Raw genomic sequence first — 17,411 nt, forward strand, 5'->3', positions numbered from 1 at the left:
CGAGGTTGGAAAAGATCTCCAAAATCGAGTCCCAGCTGTGCCCAATGCCCACCTTGTCCCCAGCCCAGGGCACTGAGTGCCACCTCCAGCCCTTCCTGGGACACCTCCAGGGATGGGCACTCCAAACCTCCCTGGGCAGCCCCTTCCAGTGCTTTTGCTGGAACTTTTTTACTTCTGGAAGACACAATAGTGTGGGTTGCATGGATCAGGGTACTTCTACTATTATGAAATTTCTCTTTTGTGCTGGGGGAGGAAAATAAACAAGTTTCTTTTAGCCTCTCATTTGGAGCCATCTCTGGCCACCCACGCAAAAGACAACCAAGTTTTCAGTCTAAATGAAGAAAACAGTTCTGTGTTCAGGAAAAAGAGGCTGCAAGACTTGTACAGGTAGAGAGGTGTCTTTGGGTGACAAGAGGACAATTAGCGCTCTGCAGCCATGGTGTGAGAAAAGACACTCAGGGGAAAAAAAAAATCCCACATTCACCATGACAGCCCATACTTTATTTTCATGCAAAATAAGTAACTGCCTCAGGATCACAGGCACTATGTAGCACTACCCCTGTCCGTGGCAGGGGGCTGGAAGTGGATGACCTTTAAGGTCCCTTCCAACCCAAACCATTCTATGATTCTCTTCTTTCACAGGGACAAGGAAAAGTAAGGCTGAAGGACAAGGAAAAATAAGTCTGCAACTGTCTGGGGAAGACCAGGGCCATGCTGCAAGCCACATGCCTACCCTTCCAACTCCTCCTGATTAGAAAGGCACATTCACCAAAAAAACCCCAAAAGCCCATACTTTTTCACATGGTGACTACACCAAAACCAGCACCAAGACAGTTTGGTAGAAAGATCAAGAGGCTTAGGGGCGTCATAATTTAATATCTGTTTTTTACTTTTTAAATATGTGCAAAGTTTTCCATAGTTCCTGCTTGTCCGGAAGGTGGAGGGATGAAGAAAAGGATGGAGACAGCAGGGTTCCTTTGTACAGGACAGGAACAGTTCAAGCCAAAATTGTCTTCCCACCTCTGTTCTTCCATATCTTCCCCCGTCACTTTACACAGCCTTTCACACCACAGAACTGCCAGTTTTCTTTCAGAGGCACAACACAAAGGTGTTAACTTGAATTTATATCCAAAAAGAGAGTGGTGGCATCCATCTAGCTCAGCTCAAGCCCATCAGCCTGTGCATTCTTGCACTGTTTTCTCCAATCAGCCCTAAGCCTGGCTGGTTATTTTCTTTTTGGGTTATTTTTTTCATCCTGCAGCTGTTGAGGGTGGTGGTAGCAGGATGGACAAGGGTTGAACCAACAAACAAACACGAAAGGAACTCCTCTGAAACCTTCCAAATCAAAAAGCACACACAACATTTTCTTTACAAGAGGTTTTAATGGAGACTCATATTTTTAAACCTCTCACACTGTACAACACATGTAACTGTACATCAAGCTCAGATAAAAAATAAAGCTTTCTTACAAAGTACATTTTTCCAGTGATTTTTTTCCTCTTTTTTTTTTTTTTGCAGTAAAAATAGCTGCTACATAAAACCCTCCTGATCTTTGAAAAGGAGTCACAGTTATTTCCAAAAATAGAATTCGTATTTTAATCATACAGAATAAACTGCAGGAAGAGACAAGTGAACTGAAAAAATAAGGCTTGTATATAAATTTTTTTTTAAAAGTACATGCATAGAAGTTGAAAAACATATGCCATTTATGAAGAAAAGAAGGTAATTTTACCTATACTAATATTTTCATTTTTCAGTTACAGAAGAAACCACAAACAGGCCCTTTCATGTCCCAGAATACAACATTCGTTTCCTGTAAAAATGCCAAAATGCACAAAGAATTGCCAGCTTCAGTCTTGGCAAAATCCTGGGCCCGGCCTCCCTCCCTGCCCCCCCAAATGCATGCACACTGAGCATAAAACTTCTGCTGTCTCTCAGGCCAATTAAATATTTGCAGAAGGTTGTATATCCTAGACAAACATGAAAAAAAAAAAAAGCCCCACATTTGATAAGTTTACATTCATCCTATTTCAAAACACACATACAATTAGTTTAATTTACACTATACAGTATCTGTTAAATAGGAACATCAGAGTTTCCAAAGGAATCACAGAATATATACAAACTGAATATTGAAATGGTATGATTTTCCTTCCCTTCTTTTAAAGGGTGGGGGTTTTTTGTTAACAGTTGCTACATCTGGTTTTGGACACAAGAGTGTTTATGTACCTATGCAGCACATTTCTGGAGTAGTAACAATAATAACAACAGCAATAAAACGTGCTTTAAAACAAAACTAATACCAGTCTCCTTACCGCTCATTTAAAATAAATTAGTTTGTTTGTTTTTAAATAAACTGCATGATACAAGATGTAAGCGAGGACAGCGGTGCTTCAAAAACATCCAAGCAAGAGTTCTGCTGCATCGCTGCTTTCTCCCAGCCAACCTTTGGTTTCAAAGCCAACCCATCCTCACACGGCAGTAAACGCTTCGTAGGGCAGGACAGGCAGCTGAAATGCTGACCCCAGGAGCATTCCCGCGTCTCCACGCCAGAGCCAGGGCTGTGCCCGCTCCCACAGAGCCCCACCGACCACACCGGGCCGCTTCCATCCAGCTCTCCGCGGTTACAAAATGGGTGAAGGCGCTGCTTTGCCGGCAGCCTCCCCCCCCGCGCGCGGCGGGCCCGGCTGCGACGGCTCCCGGGCATTGTCCCCACGCGTGATTCCAGCCGGCGGCTCGCGGGGCCGGGATCAGTCCTCGGTGTCGGGCTGCACGCCCAGCATGGCGTGCAGCTCCTCGGGGGTGTAGCCCAGCAGGTTGTGCAGGTCGCACACGAAGCGGTACACGTAGCGCTTCCCCGACGTCTTGTGGATGATGTTCTTGTCGTAGTAGTAGCGCAGGCCCCGGCTCAGCTTCTCGTAGTTCATCTTGGGCTTGTTCTTCCTCCTCCCCCACCTCCGTGCCACCTGTCAGAAAGCAAAAGCAAAAGGGGTTTGTTCCAGCGCATGTTCTTCTTGGGTTTTATTTCAGCCACTTTCTCGGCCAGAGCATTTTATTTGCTTTGCATGTCCCAACCTCGTGAGAGAGGAGTTGGTGACTAAACCCACAAGGGACTTCAACAGCAGCTTCAGGAGAAAGGGGCTGACAGCAAAGGACACCAGTTTGTAGGGGATGGGCTAAAATATGCGTAAGGAGGTCAAGTTTATGGAGAAATGGCAGAATATCCCAAGTTGGCAGTGTCCCACAGGCATCAAAATCTAATTCCTGGCCCTGCACAGGACAACTCCAAGAAACACAGAATATCCTGAGCTGGAAGGGACCCACGAGGATCACAGAGTCAACCAGATTAGAGAAGATCGAGCCCAACATATGACCCAACACCACCCTGCCAACCAGACCACAGCACACAGACATAGCCACATCCATTCTTTTCTTAAACACCTCCAGGGATGGTGACTCCACCACCAGTCCGACTCCTGGCCCTGCACAGGACAACCCCAAGAATCACAGAATACCCTGAATTGGAAGATCCCTGCTAAGATCATCAAAGTCCAGCTCCTGGCCCTACACAGGGCAACACCAACAATCCCATCCTGTGCCTGAGTGTTGTTCCAACTCCCAGAGCTCTGGCACAATCTGCTCTCTCAAAGAAACACTATTTTACCACTGATTTGCTATCAGGCAGCAGGGGACAAGTCTTTACTGGAAGTTCAATGCTATGAAGTTCCTGGTTTCTCTCCCCTCCTTTTTTTTTTTTTTAAATAAAAAAGTTCCACTGGACTTTTCATCCCATCTCTTAATACAGTAATTTTCCTACTGGAAATGGCATCAGAAAATGAAAAGGCATTTTGTTTCTTTTTAGTGACTGAAGTTCCCAAAATACTTCAAAAGCAGCACTACCGTATTTGATGTGCAGCTAAACACACACCTATATCCAGGACTGGGCCCACAGATGTCAGACCAGACCCCAAATCTTCATTTTCACCCCAATTAGCCACATACCTCATCCGGGTCAGCAAGTTTGAATTCCCATCCATCTCCTGTCCAGCTAATGAATGACTGACAGGACTTGTCAGTCAGTAACTCCAGAAGGAATTGCCACAGCTGGATAGGTCCACTGCCTGTTGGGAAAGAGGAGACACAGAAAAACTACAAGTTAATACCCCTGCCAGCTCCAACCACAACCAACATACATGATCAGACTTGTATCACAGACCTCAAAATTAATCTGATTTATCTTTTTTATAGATCAGAAAGAAACCTTAAGTTTTACTCCATAGCACAAATCTGCTCCCACCTATGTAAAAATGAAGTCAAGTTTTTCATGGAAACAAAGGATTTGAAGCAAGTTATGGCTTTCCCTTCATATGGATCCTTTAACCCTCACTCCCATCTCCCAACAGCTGCATTTCCAGCTCCAGGGCTTGTCCTGAAGTCCTTGACTTGGCAAACGTTCTACAGGAAAAAACCGATTTCAGCAAGGACTACAGCAACAAGGCCTTCACAACACCTGTGGGAATTCTCAAATCTGGGAGATTTTGTCCAAGCTCCCCTCTTTCTCAAACAGATCAAAAAGCACATTTGATTTTCACTTGATCTGACATGCCTGCCTGCTCCTTGCTTTGGGTGAATAATCCACAAGGACTTTCTTTAGTAACACATGAAATCAAAATTATTTGTGACTAGTGGTCTCCACCACCATGGCACACACTTAATGTTACATAAAAAAGGAGTGACCATTTTGCCTCACTACTCACCAGTAAAGCCAGCCAGGATGGCTGCTGGTATAACTGGTTTCCCTTGCTCCACAGGATCACTCCGTTCCTGAATGTAGTCTTTGAAGGACATGGTAGGTTTGCTCAGACACAAGGACTGGCTGCAGTCATCCTCGAAGCTCTCGTAGGATGGCACACGCTGCAAATCCACCAGGGAAGATTGGCTGTTCCAGGACTGCAGCATGGAATCCGAGCTCTCATAGCTCTCAGCACCACTGTCACTGGATTCATGTTCTCTCAGCTTGCCTTTATCAAATAAAACAATAAAAGAAATAAAATAGAAAGTGTTGGTGGGTTGCTTTTTTTTTTTTTCCTCCCCCTCAATCCAGCCTGTCCATGTAAATCATGTAAAGGAGCAAGAGACATTCAGGATATGGCCCTGGCCCTGTGTTTATCATGCAGATAATGACTCACCAGCATTATCCATCAGCAAATTGAGATTACTCCTTGGGAAATCTTGATTTACTGCACAGTAGTTCACACCAACAGCATCTGCTTGGGTTTTAGGGAACAATGGGAACTCTTGTTCTGGGTTGAGGAGATTCGGCGCTGTGGAAGTCTGACAGACGTCAGTCAGGAGACTGGGTTTGGGATAACTGAGGGCTTTAGGGTATCCAGGCATTTGCATTCCATAGGAATTCTGATCTACATTAACAGCTGAAAAAAGAAATGAAAGAATTAGATGATTTTTCCCTGGAGACCCTTAAACAAACTAATACACTAAATACACCAAATCAGATTCTGTAAATCCCCCTCTGCAACCTGCCAGCCACAAACGCCCATTGTTCGCTCTTCAAGGAAACTACAGAAAAAAACAGGGAAGTTTAAGTGGTTTTGAGCAAGGCTCTCATCACTAAGTAGTGTAATCAGGCTGAGCTGAAGCCTGACTGTGGTAGAATAAAACACAACATCAATCAAACAATCCGAGGGAGCCAGCACTGCATCCCACACACTTCCAGCAGCTCTAGCACACTTCCAGAGCCTTTAAAAAGGCCTAAACATAACTCTTGCTGCTCCCCAGTTTTTGACTCCGTTTCCTAGAGATGGGAGTGGTCATTCTGCTCCACAGATGTAGGTTTGGCACAGCAAGAGGAAATTTAATTTTCTCAAAGCCTTTGCTCTTCAAAAGATTTCCGATATAAATTAGGTGACAATTGAACAATACAAGGAAAGAAGGCTGGAGCAGCTGAAGTGAAATGTTCTCCTCAAGCACAGTAACTATTCTGGTGCTTTTTGGTTTTACCCTGGAATCTGTGACATGCTTAGAATAAACTGAGAGATGCAAAATATGCATTTTTAAAAATACTTACTTAAGGAATTATTATTGACCCAGTGAGGAACTGAGGTGAGGTGAGAGTTCTCCACATACTGATCCTGTGTTTTCTCTTGGCTGTCTGGGGAGAGGACAAAAAGAGAAAATTTGGGTTTATGGTTTTAAAGATCCAACCTGTATGCCAAGGAAAGCTTCTGACTCTTGGGAGTATTTTGGGGTCACCATTAACAAAAATTTTAGTATCACACTATTGGTATTGCATTCTCTCTCATGATAGAAATCACACCAAAAAACCCAACCAACTTCCAACAGGCTTTAAACCATCACACCAATTGAATTTTAACATAAAACTTAAAACCAACAATAATTGCAGTGTGCTTTAAGGTCCAACTGTTGGTTAACTTTGTATTTCTGGGGTTAACTGTTTTATTTATGGGGTACTTACAGTGGTGTAACTTACCCCAATCTCATTTATTCCAGTGATTTTCCCAAATAAAACCTGCCCACAAATGTCCTCAGCCTGCACACAGAATGTCTGCAGCTATCTGCATCTGTGCTTTGCATACCAAGGATGTCCTGATAGCGCTGATAATGCTTTTATTAACCAAGTTTTAAAGTTCATTTCGAGTTTCATAGGCAATAAAAGCCCTTCATAGTGAAACCAGTGTTGAAATCGAGTGCCATTCCTGTTTCTGTTAGGAGAGCCCTAAACCAAAAGCTCTTTCTGGCTCTCTAACTACCTTTTATCATCTGTTCCAGGTGTTCCCACAGAATATCACCCACATAGTCAGGTGCCAGTTCCAGGAAACGCTCCTTGCCCAGGTTGCACAAGTCTTGGCCACTCATAAGAAACTGATGGAAGTTCACATTTGCCAAGCTGAACTCATTGGTAGCCCATGAAAGCCACTGGCAAACTTGCTGTTCAGTCCACAGCCAGGGATCTGCAAGACAGGAAGGATCCAACATTTAGAGATAACTCCTGGCCCTTGATAAAAAAAGAATCTTCCTTAGAAAGCAGTGAATTAAAAAAAAACCCCAAAATTGTTTAGCCAAGTTATTTAGTTCTGAATGAATTCAGAATGAATGTATTCTTGAATTAAATTAAAAAAAAAAAAAATAACCCAGTCCTCTCTTTTCTTTCTGCATTCACTTGCAACCAGAGATGTACTCAGCTTGCTTGATTCTCTCTCAGGCTGCCAAAGCATGAGCTCTCCATGCACCCATTTTTAACACCAGCAAGTCTGGCCTTTCCAAGGCAAGCTGTGCCAGATTCACATAGGATCCATTCTTGTATTTCCTACTGACATCATTCTTTCCTTTTCAAAGAGCTGCTATTCAGCCTCCTCCTTAGCATTAAAAAAAAAAAGAAAAAAAAAAAAAAGAGCTTATAAATAGCAAACACTTACTATTTGGGATACCCAGCCGACACTGTTCCTTTGTGAAACCACTGAAAGTATCTTTCAGGGCCTGACTCATCACAGCCTTGCTGCACGGGGTTAACAGAGGCAATTCACAGTTGTTCGACTCTGCAAGAAAAGAATAGGGGTGGAGGGGAGGAAGAAGACACATTAACTTCAGGCCACTGAAAGGAGGGACTGGCTTTTGCTATCTGAAGAATTAAAAAAAAAAAGATGCTAGAAAGTAGAAAGTTGGTGTTTTAAAACCAGAGATCACCATGCTCTAAAATCTCTGTGCTGCTCCTTTGATAAGATTGCATCGCTAATTAAGAGCTTTGCAGCTTTCCATGCATAGATCTTACTCTCAGTAGTTACATAAAGTGCCTTTGTTGCAGGGAAACTTCACTGTTACTTTTTTTTTTTTTAAGGGAAATGAGACTGCTTCTTCCTATTTTACCACCTACAATTTGCCCCCAGACTTCTTCGCAACTCTAGACAATCTTCATTTTATTTGAGAGCTAAGTAACTGACAGCAGGGTTGTGAAGAGCCAGCTTGTACTGTTTAACACTGCATTTCAGACCTTATCACATCACCCAAGGACATGGTGCAAAGGATTATCCCATCATCTGGACCAAACAAGTGTGACTGGTAACAAGCTGGGGGTGAATAATGCATCAAACCACAAAGCTGGCACCACTACACGTCAGTATAAATAACTAAGCTGCCTCACTGACTTTCAATTTTACTAGCAGATTCTATTTTAAGGATGAATTTGGCTTCCACTCCGTTTTTCTTATTCGTCAGTTTTCACCAGAAGATGCCTCATTTTATCACAGAATGATGTCACTGAATGCTTTGGGCTGGAAGGGACCTTAAAGTTCCATCATCCAGTCCCACCCCTGCCATGGGCAGGGACACCTTCCACTATCCCAGGCTGCCCTTGGCAGACTCCAAGTCAGTTCAGAGCTGTGCAGCTCTTCTTGCTCTCCCAGACTATCTACAGGCTCCACTTGTGCTTCACTTCTGTTGTTACCACACCCTTCCTAATATCTGCAAGGCCTTGCTTTGCTGACCAGAGCAGGTGACTGATTAGGATCACATTAGAACAAAGGAGCTGTGGTTTTCTGGGTTTGAGGGCTGGAGGTTTTTTTCCCTCCCCTAAGGGGAGATAAAAGCGGCATCAGGTAAAATATCTACATTTTGTCAGGGATTTTAGGCAAGGATTTGTATGGCACTCTCAGTGGGGTACTGTCCTACACATACACAAAAAAAAATTTAAAATATCTTTAAACATCCCCACCCTGTTTTTTAAGGTATGGAATAAAACATTCTTTGATTTAACACCACAGAATCAAAGAAGGAGCTTGCAGAATACCTGCACTTTAATTATGTTCGAGATGTTGCAAATTTAAATACACAAACCCCTTTTTTTAAAGATTTTTAAACTCTTATCTCTGCTTTAATGCCTACTAAGGCTTCTTCCATGAAAAATCACTCTATTCGGCTACTGCATCCCAGTTCCTATTGCTTTTCAGTACAGAAAACAACAACTACCCACGAAGAAATTCACATGAATAAAATCAAGCACATACACATAAGCCCATGTATTAAACCACTTCTTTCCAGGGAAATCCACGTTGCACTTGTAAAAGCACACCCAGGAAACATTAGTTAGACCCCACCAATTCCTGATCTGCTGACTGGACTGAGGAGCAAAGTGAGGAGTTACCGTAAGAAGTGGAGTCAAATCCTGTCGGCACTTCCTGAAGCGTTTGGTCCTCATTGAGTGAGAAAAAATACCCAGCGAAAAGCGAGTTGGAGCTGTCAAAGGTGTCAAACGCTGGCTGACGCTGCAAAGCACCAGAATAAACACAGAATAACGTAAGCATTTTGCTGGAGAACTGTGAACTCCAGTGCTAGGAAGCGTCTGGGTTTGGTTTCCTAGATCTGGAGATCGTGCACAACCACTACCTTGAATCAGCTTTGAAACACAACCACAACGAGGGCACAGCTTCTGGTACGTGAGCAAAGCCAGTGATAAGGGCGAGGTGGGGGATGTTCTGCAGCTCACAGCAAAGCCAAATAAGGATATTCTTAGTTTTTTTCCTGTAATTGAGGCTTTTAACAATAGACAATCTGCATGTGTGTATAAAATACATATTTATTTCCAGGTAACTTTTAAAGAAAGCCTCATTTCCTTAACCCTTTAAAAGTTGATTATCCACTTGATGAGTATTTGATGGCAGATCAGTAAGTTTTGGGAAAACTGCCAGTGCAAAACCTACAGTAGATTTATGACGCTTTTTTTTATTTTCTAAAGGATAAAACTCATCTGAACCACATCACTTGAAGCTATACCAGCTTTACAGGACTTGAGGAAGGATGTTACAGCAACTTTTACTTCTGCTTTACTGAATTCGCCAGCAACCACATTTTGAAGTCTTTCCAGTGCTCAGATGCTCAGTGAAACACTTCGAGTTTCATTTTACAGAAAAGGATAAACAAGACTGATAAAAACGTTCCAGATAAAAGTGGATTCTACTGATATACTGACGACATTCAAGAAATATTGTTATATTTTGAAAACCTAACTCCTTTCAAACTTGACTTGTGCCAATTGTGTATGCCAGAAATACTGGTACGAGTTTACTACATTCCCCCCAACCACTTTAGTCTTTGGGGGGCAGAAGGAATGTGAAATAATTTCAAAAGCAACTTATGAAACTTGCCTGTTAGTCACAGGGAAACAATATCTGCAAGATCTTGAGGCAAAGATGGATAAAAGTTGCCACTGAGATCTTTTTTAGAGGCACCTGAGGATAGAACATTGCTCTGGAAAGCTGCAGCTGGCTCCTGGCAGCTCCTGCCCTTCAGAGAGCTGGAGACAAAGGCAACTTACAAATGCTTATTTGGTTTAGGCAAACACTGATTTGCCAGTTTGTGCCAAAGGAGTGGATTTAACTGAGGACAAGGCAAGGATTTTTCAGGGCACCATTCACATGCAATGCAAAAGCAACCTAAACTGTATTCCTGGAACAGCAAATTAGGATTAATATTCCTCACAGTCCCTAACTTTTCATGTCACCACAAACAGTATCAAGCCTCATTTAATGGGTTCAGAAATCTCCTGGCCAGCAGGGATAAATTGTGGGCCTCTGGTTCAGGTACTCCCCAAATCAAGTCAAAGTCAGCCCCGGGAAAGGCTCATCTCTGAATAAAACAAGTTAATAACAGCTGCCAAATCTGCTGGTAAAAGATTCCTTATACATTACTAGATAAAAGCTCTGACTCATTGCTAGCACCTAAAAGAAAGGGCAAGTTCTTTCAACACAATCTGGAAACTCCTGCATTTTGAGTAAATAGCTGACCCTTATCCTGAGTCACTGGAAAAAATGCTTTGGCATGTGAATGAGTAAAATCCATACCGTGCTGGTTTCATATTTCAAAAGGGAGAAAATTATTGTGTAAGCACGTTCTTGATTTAATAGTAGTAAAAGAGGAAAAAAACAATGCAGAACGAATTCTGCTTGTCCTATCAGTTATACAACTACTTCATCGGGCTTTTCAATACACGTAATTATTGCAGAATGAAATAAAATGGAATGTGAACAGCTACAGCATAGCAGAATACAAGTCTCTGACTTAATTCTATGACAACTGAACACTGAATAACTGCTTAGAGCAACCACTGTGCTAAGAGCACACAGATGTTAAGCTGGGAGATCTCCTGGATATTTTTGTGAGGAGGAAAAAAAGGTAAGAGGGGACCCTTTATGATAAAGCATCAGAGCAGTCAGCATCCCAGAGCCTCATGGATTCTTAAAACCATGGTCATTCCTCAAAGCTAATGAGAGCAGAAAGGGTCTCCCTAACCTTTATTTGGTTTACATTAATCAATGCTGTGTAGAAAATTGATACTGGGATTAAAAAGGAACTTGCACGAATGGGGTGAGGGGAAGCCCTTTAAGACTGAGTCTTCACAGCCTGCTGACCTCAGTTTGTAAATTCCTTTCAAAACGAGAGAACAGACACAGTCTACCTAAAGATAAAATAAATGTAATAGTATTTGGAGTTTTTACAATGTCTTGGACTTCCATTAATAACACCTGCAAGTAGTAAGTGAATAACCTACTTTTATTCCAAACAATGTTCAGGAAGGTACCAAACCTGACCAGTCCTATCAGAACAGGTCTCTGCCAGTCTCATCAAGTTAAAGACACAAACCCACCCCTGTTCCTCATCCTCTAACTTTTATTTTGGCACGAGTTCCACCAACACCACCAAATTTGAGCTCAGTTCTTGTCTACCTCTTTGAAATTCTTAGGATTTAGGGAATGGAGAGAGGCAGCCTTGTTGGGGAAGAGGGTGGAGGGTGCAAGATTTACACCTTTCCTATTTCAGTTCTGCTCTTCACATCTCTGTGGAACTCAGTGGGAATACTCTGGCAGAAGACTACAGAGGAGCAATTAAACCTGTGTTCACTTAGCTCACCCAGTTCCTGTTCTAGCATCGTAGGAACACAATAAAAGCACTGGCTGGGAGATGCCCCAGCTGGGTCTGGAAGTTGACAGCTCCAGGGTACTCACCTTGAGCATTCCTCTGTACATGTTTGACACAGGAGCTACTTGATCCATGTTCCTGATCCCAAAGTCACTCATCTGAAAAACGAGAGGGGCCACATTAAAAACACTGCCACAGGAGGAGGAAGCAGATGTTAACACATGTATCTGACTGCTCCAGCACGGAGTGTGGAGCAGCTCTGGGAATGAGGTACAGGGAAAGCTTTTCCTTCTCACTGCCGACATCCCAACCACACAGGGCAGTTCCAGCTTGTTTTTCAACTGGAGAAGCTTTCACAAAATTTGTGTCTGTCTGAGAAGCTCACAGGAATTCCCTTGCCCACCGAGTACCTGTCCCTCTGGGATATTTTCCAACTTTTCACCCATTATCTTAGGTAATCAGTTTTGTGTTATTTTTGCTTACTCTATTCCCTCTCACAGGCCATGATTCACTTCAGACTCTGGCTTTCAGAGGAAGAGGAGTGACAGAGTGACACCGTGATACACCTTCACCTCCTGCATTCACCCTTTCATGAATAATCAGTTAAGCCAATTCCCAGCATCCCCAACCTCCTGCCCTTACTACTTTACTCCAAGCCATGTTATCTTGCACATCTTCTAAACACAGGATTAACATATTTATAAAGCTTTAGAGGGCCTAAGTTTTAACTGAAAAGGGGTTTATGCAGTAAAATACCCTTTTTAAAGGGCTGATAATGGGACCACTATCAGTATGCTCACACCATTGAAGTCAAAGCTTTATCATATTGCCTTTATTACCAGGAACAGAGTTGTGTGAGGCCTGTGTAACTTTTCTCCTGTATATCACTTAAGGAAAAGAGTGATAAGATTCAGATCCTCTGACTGACCTACTGGTAAGATCAAACATAAGGAATAAAGCCAGTTTTATGGCCATTGTTCAGGTTTATCGTGATGCTGCAATTCAGGTGTCAGTGAACGATACCTTATCAAGCTGCACTCTTAATTTTCCTTCCCTTTTTTCACAGCAGTGGGCTAAATTATCTTGCTCCACAGCAATTGCCTGAAAACATGCACTCGTACTTAAATAGCCACAGAGGACACTATCAAGATTTCCACAAAACTGTTATCACTTATTACAAGCCAAATCTATCACTAACCATGTTAACACAAGGAAAAAGAAAAACAAAATGCAATTTAAAATTCGGAAAAAATCGTAAATTAAGATCTAGCAAAATCAGCCCAGTTAAAAATGGCAACACATTCAAAAGCCGTGCATTATGAACAGAGAGGAGAATAAAAACATCCAACAGCCAAACACAAGGAACCCCTTCACCCTCTTAAATAGCTGATCGCTTAAAAATGAAGTTAAAAAAAAATAGCAAGAGTCCTTAACCTGAAAGGCCTATTTCACCTACACTGGGCCTTATAATTGAAATAAAATAAATCAACTGACTCTGAAAGGAATATTCATTAATGTTACTCAAAAAGTGCAATCTACTGAATGATGTTTTTTACCTCAAACAGCACGTACAAATATTTGATCTAAATTACACATCTCATTGAGCAGCAAAGAATTTCACACAGCGTGAGTCTCACTCAGCAAGCATCCTAATCTGTTCATTAAATTTGCCACAGTTTAAACAACTGTTTATCCTTGCATTTGGCTGGGCTTTTAAGAAAGTAAATTTCTAACACCCTTTGTTTTCCCTTTGATTTCTGCTCTGGTGTCCAGAGATAACTGGCTCAAGGATTTGAGCATTTTGAAAATCTTATACGTATATTCTGTAAGTTTAGGTCTGGTCCCTGGTTAGGAGTACAAATAAGATTCCTGGCACTTTGTCTGCAATTCTGACCTCTCCACAAATCCTGTTAGGCACTTCCCCATCCACCAAAAGGGCTGGGATTCTCTCCTTCCTGGTTTTTTTTTTTTGTTTCTTTAGAGATGTTTAGGGCCCTAAGACAAAAGGTTTATACCAAGTGTTGATTACACAGCATTGCTCATTAACCCAAGCCCCTGCTTCTCCACGCTGGGTTTGCTCCGTGGCCTTGCCTGGAAGGAAAGCTTTGGGAAAATGAGACACCGAGCTCTGGCTGAATAACACATGGAGATCCTCAGCATGTTTTGCAACACTCCAGCTTTCTTCCTCCAACCGAATATCTCAAGCAGAGGAATTTCTATACCCTTGGCTCATCCCACATCAGCTTTCTCCCCATCTGCAGCACAAATTTCCAGCCCTGAGATATGAAACCCATAGAGAGATATCACAATAGAAACAGAGCTGGAAAGGCAACTTGGGTTTTCGTGGCACAAGAGGGTTAAATCTGGCTTCCTGCTGGACTTAGAAAGCTGCTGGTTTAAGTTCAGAAAAGCCACTAGGGCCCAACACGGTGTGACTGGGCCTCACCTCCGACTCCTCCACTAATGCTGATGACTGCGACTTGCCAGCTATAATTGGTTTAACTGGCAGGACACCTTCCTCAACACCCCCGCATAGCTGAGTGGGTGAACCAGAACAGGGTCAACAGGATCAGGCACTTATTAACTAATACTCCTGAATTCTGATTGCCTTCTTTTCAGCAACAGCCAGGTGCCTGCCCACAGCTGGACGCAGCTGGGCAGCATCCACATGGAGAACTGAAGCGCGCTGGTGTCCCCGATGTATCTGATGTACCTCCAATGCTGTTTTTTAGGTTTGGGGTTTTTTTTTAGTGGGGGGAGGGAGGAGAGAGGGAAGGGGGAAATGTGCCTGATTGTTGGTTATTTTTTTTTTTCCTATATGGCAATTTTTTCAGAGAACAAACAGCCTCCACAGGAAGAGGGTCGGAGAGAACCGCGTGCCCCGTGCAGCCCCTGAGCTCCCCGAGCCCCGCCGGGAGCCTGCCTGCCTTCTCACACACATGACACACGCTTCGCCCACATAAAAAAAAACTTCGGTGGGGAGATCACACAGCCCAGTCCCTTTAAAGTCCTAACCAAATCCAGAGCGCGCTGCCCATTAACCCCTTCCTGCCGGGGCGCGCTGCCGCCTCGCCGCGGCATCCCCCGGGGGATGAGCCCCCGGCCGCCTTCCTCAACCCCTCATCGCCGCCGGGAGAGGCTGATCGGGGCGGCTGGGGGCTGCGCTCGGCATCCCCGCGGAGAATCCCCAGCGCGGATGGGTCGGGGCGCATCGGCGTGGAGAGGTCCCGGAGCTCCGACGAGCCGCCCCCCTTTTCTCCTTTTCTCCCCGCTCCCTCCCCGCCGCCGCCCCCGCCTCACCTGGCCCCCGGCGCTCCGCCGCTCCTGCGGTCCCTCCCCGGCGGCAGCCCCGGCCCCACACGCGGCGTCCAAGGGAACGCGGCGCCGCTGCCTCTCCGCGAGCCAAAATATCCTCGATGCGGCCGCGCCGGCCAACAACAACAGCGCTGATCCCGGCGGAGAGTCCCGGCGAAAGGAGGGGGGGCACAGAAGGGGCGGGATGCGGCAGGGAAGGAAGGCGGGTGCCCGCGGTGCGTGGGCGCCGCCGGCCGGGCGCGGGTGGCCCACGGGGCTGCGCTGGCTCCGCTCGGCTCCGCTCGGCTCCGCGCTGTGCCGCCCGCCCGCCCTCGCAGGCGCTCTTCAGCGGGCGGGGGGAGGCGGCCGGACCCGCCTCCCGCAAGCCCGGCCCCTCCGCTTGTTGTCGTCGCTGGTACCGGCACAGCCGCGCTCGGTCCCGGCTCCGCCAGCGCCGGGGGATGCGGAGTGCGGCTCGGGGAGGAAAAGAGGGGGAAAGCAGTTTTATGTCGTTGCGAGAGACGAATGCTGTTTTTTATTCCTCCCCTCCCCCCCTGGTTATGCGTGAGATAATTTGTGCTGGACGTTTTCCATGCTTGTTTTTTAATTAATGTCTCTGGTCGAGGCGGGTAAGATTAGGAAAGTTAACCCCTAAAATTCCAAATAGAAATAGTCTGTTTGGACATCAGGAAGAATTTCTTCACAGAAAGGCTGATTAGACATTAGAACTGCCCAGGGAGTTGGTGGAGTCACCATCCCTGGAGGTGTTCAGGGAACAACGGGACGTGGCACTCGGTGCCACGGTTTAATTGACAAAGAGGTGGTCTGTCAAAAGTTGGACTCGATGTTCTCAAGAGATCTTTTCCAACCCGATTCCGCGATTTTCAGAAGAACACTGCGACGCTTGGTGCTGTGCAACTTCAGTGATTATGTCATGTCGCACCTTCCACAATTATTTTGGGGAGTTCTTAATATAAACGGGATGCGACGCAAAAAAGCCGCAGCCTGTGAATCGCAGATCCTGACGCCGCAGCCTGTGAAACAGAGTTGGCGTTCCTCACACCTTGGGAAAAAATTCGGTGGCCCTTGGAAAGTTGCAAGGAGCTCAGTGACACCAAAATATAAAGTTATTTTTCTGCTGAATTTATTTTGTCAAAGTGAGTTCCCCCCTGAGGGGTTGGAGTGACCTGAGGGACAGAGAGGCAGGGGCCTGGGTGGCTTTTCTTAGGTTGGAACCACTTAACTTGCCTGATTCTCTTGCCAAATCACCTACAAATGATTTATAGATGATATTAAACACTTTGTGTGCATTCAAACAAGGGATCCAGTGCCCTTCCCAGCTCCCCAGCCTGGCTGAGCATTGGAGCCACCCTTTCTTCTTGCTTCCTTCTTGACTTCCCTGGATTGTCAGTGAACGCCAAATTGCACTTAGAGAGCTGTTCTTGAAGCTTGCTGTTACACCTTGCTTTATTTAAACTAACTCCCATTTCAAATTACCACTTGTGTCATATGGTTGTAACTTTTCTTATAATAGGAGCCCACTAACTGCTACTTCTCAGCTCTTCACCAGATTTCAGCTGATCCTCTACCTTTGCCTGTGAATATTTTTGCCATTAAAAAAGCCACAGTTTCTTTGGCCTTGCTGGTGCAGTTGTCAGAGCTCTCTCCTGTATTTTCCAGCTATTTCTGGCTGTAGCAAAAACTGGATTTTTTTTTTAGTATTTCTTTCAAACTCCTCAGAAAACTCTCTCCTTAGAAAATAGGATATATTTCATCCCTTAGGGTCAAATGTTACTGGGAAAATTGTGGCAGTCTACTTTGAGAGGCTTAAAGAAGTGTCTTGATTATGCCAATGACATTTCTTACTCCAGGAGAGCCCTGATCTAATAAGGCAACATCTGCTATAATCCTAGGGGAAACCATTAAAAACTGTATGTCAGCTGCATAGCAATTTTAATTATAACACTGACAAAAATAATTATAACACCCTTTTAATAGGGGAAACATCTGTCAGAAAGATAAGATGAAAGGCTGGGAGTTATTTATTTCTTGCTAAATTAACATTCTGGGACCCAGAGCAAAATTATTAACCTGGCCATATTTTGCTCTATTGAAAGGTCTTATTTTTAGAGCAGTTCTTCTTGTGTAAGAATATTTAAGTTCATTAAATT

General features: G+C 44.3%; 1 protein-coding gene across 1 annotated transcript; it reads right to left on the minus strand.

Moving 5' to 3' along the window:
- Positions 1-1,362: 1,362 nt before the first annotated feature.
- On the minus strand, positions 1,363-15,601 carry ETS2 (ETS proto-oncogene 2, transcription factor). Its single transcript, XM_032101105.1, has 10 exons — positions 15,247-15,601; positions 12,033-12,104; positions 9,176-9,296; positions 7,455-7,574; positions 6,789-6,989; positions 6,086-6,169; positions 5,190-5,432; positions 4,758-5,021; positions 4,003-4,121; positions 1,363-2,966 (listed from the first exon to the last, which is right to left on the minus strand). The coding sequence occupies exons 2-10, from the start codon at positions 12,102-12,104 to the stop codon at positions 2,751-2,753; spliced, it is 1,440 nt and encodes a 479-aa protein (XP_031956996.1). The 5' UTR covers positions 15,247-15,601; the 3' UTR covers positions 1,363-2,750.
- Positions 15,602-17,411: the final 1,810 nt, after the last annotated feature.

Source organism: Corvus moneduloides, chromosome 2, assembly GCF_009650955.1.
Source record: "Corvus moneduloides isolate bCorMon1 chromosome 2, bCorMon1.pri, whole genome shotgun sequence".
NCBI lineage: Eukaryota > Metazoa > Chordata > Aves > Passeriformes > Corvidae > Corvus > Corvus moneduloides.

Coding starts and splice junctions, on each gene's coding strand:
- ETS2 (XM_032101105.1), bottom strand. CDS start 12,104: ATGAGTGACTTTGGGATCAGGAACATGGATCAAGTAGCTCCTGTGTCA. Junction 5,433..6,085: donor GGTCAATAATAATTCCTTAA/GTAAGTATTTTT, acceptor TTCTTTTTTCAG/CTGTTAATGTAGATCAGAAT. Junction 2,967..4,002: donor AACTTGCTGACCCGGATGAG/GTATGTGGCTAA, acceptor GCTTTCTGACAG/GTGGCACGGAGGTGGGGGAG.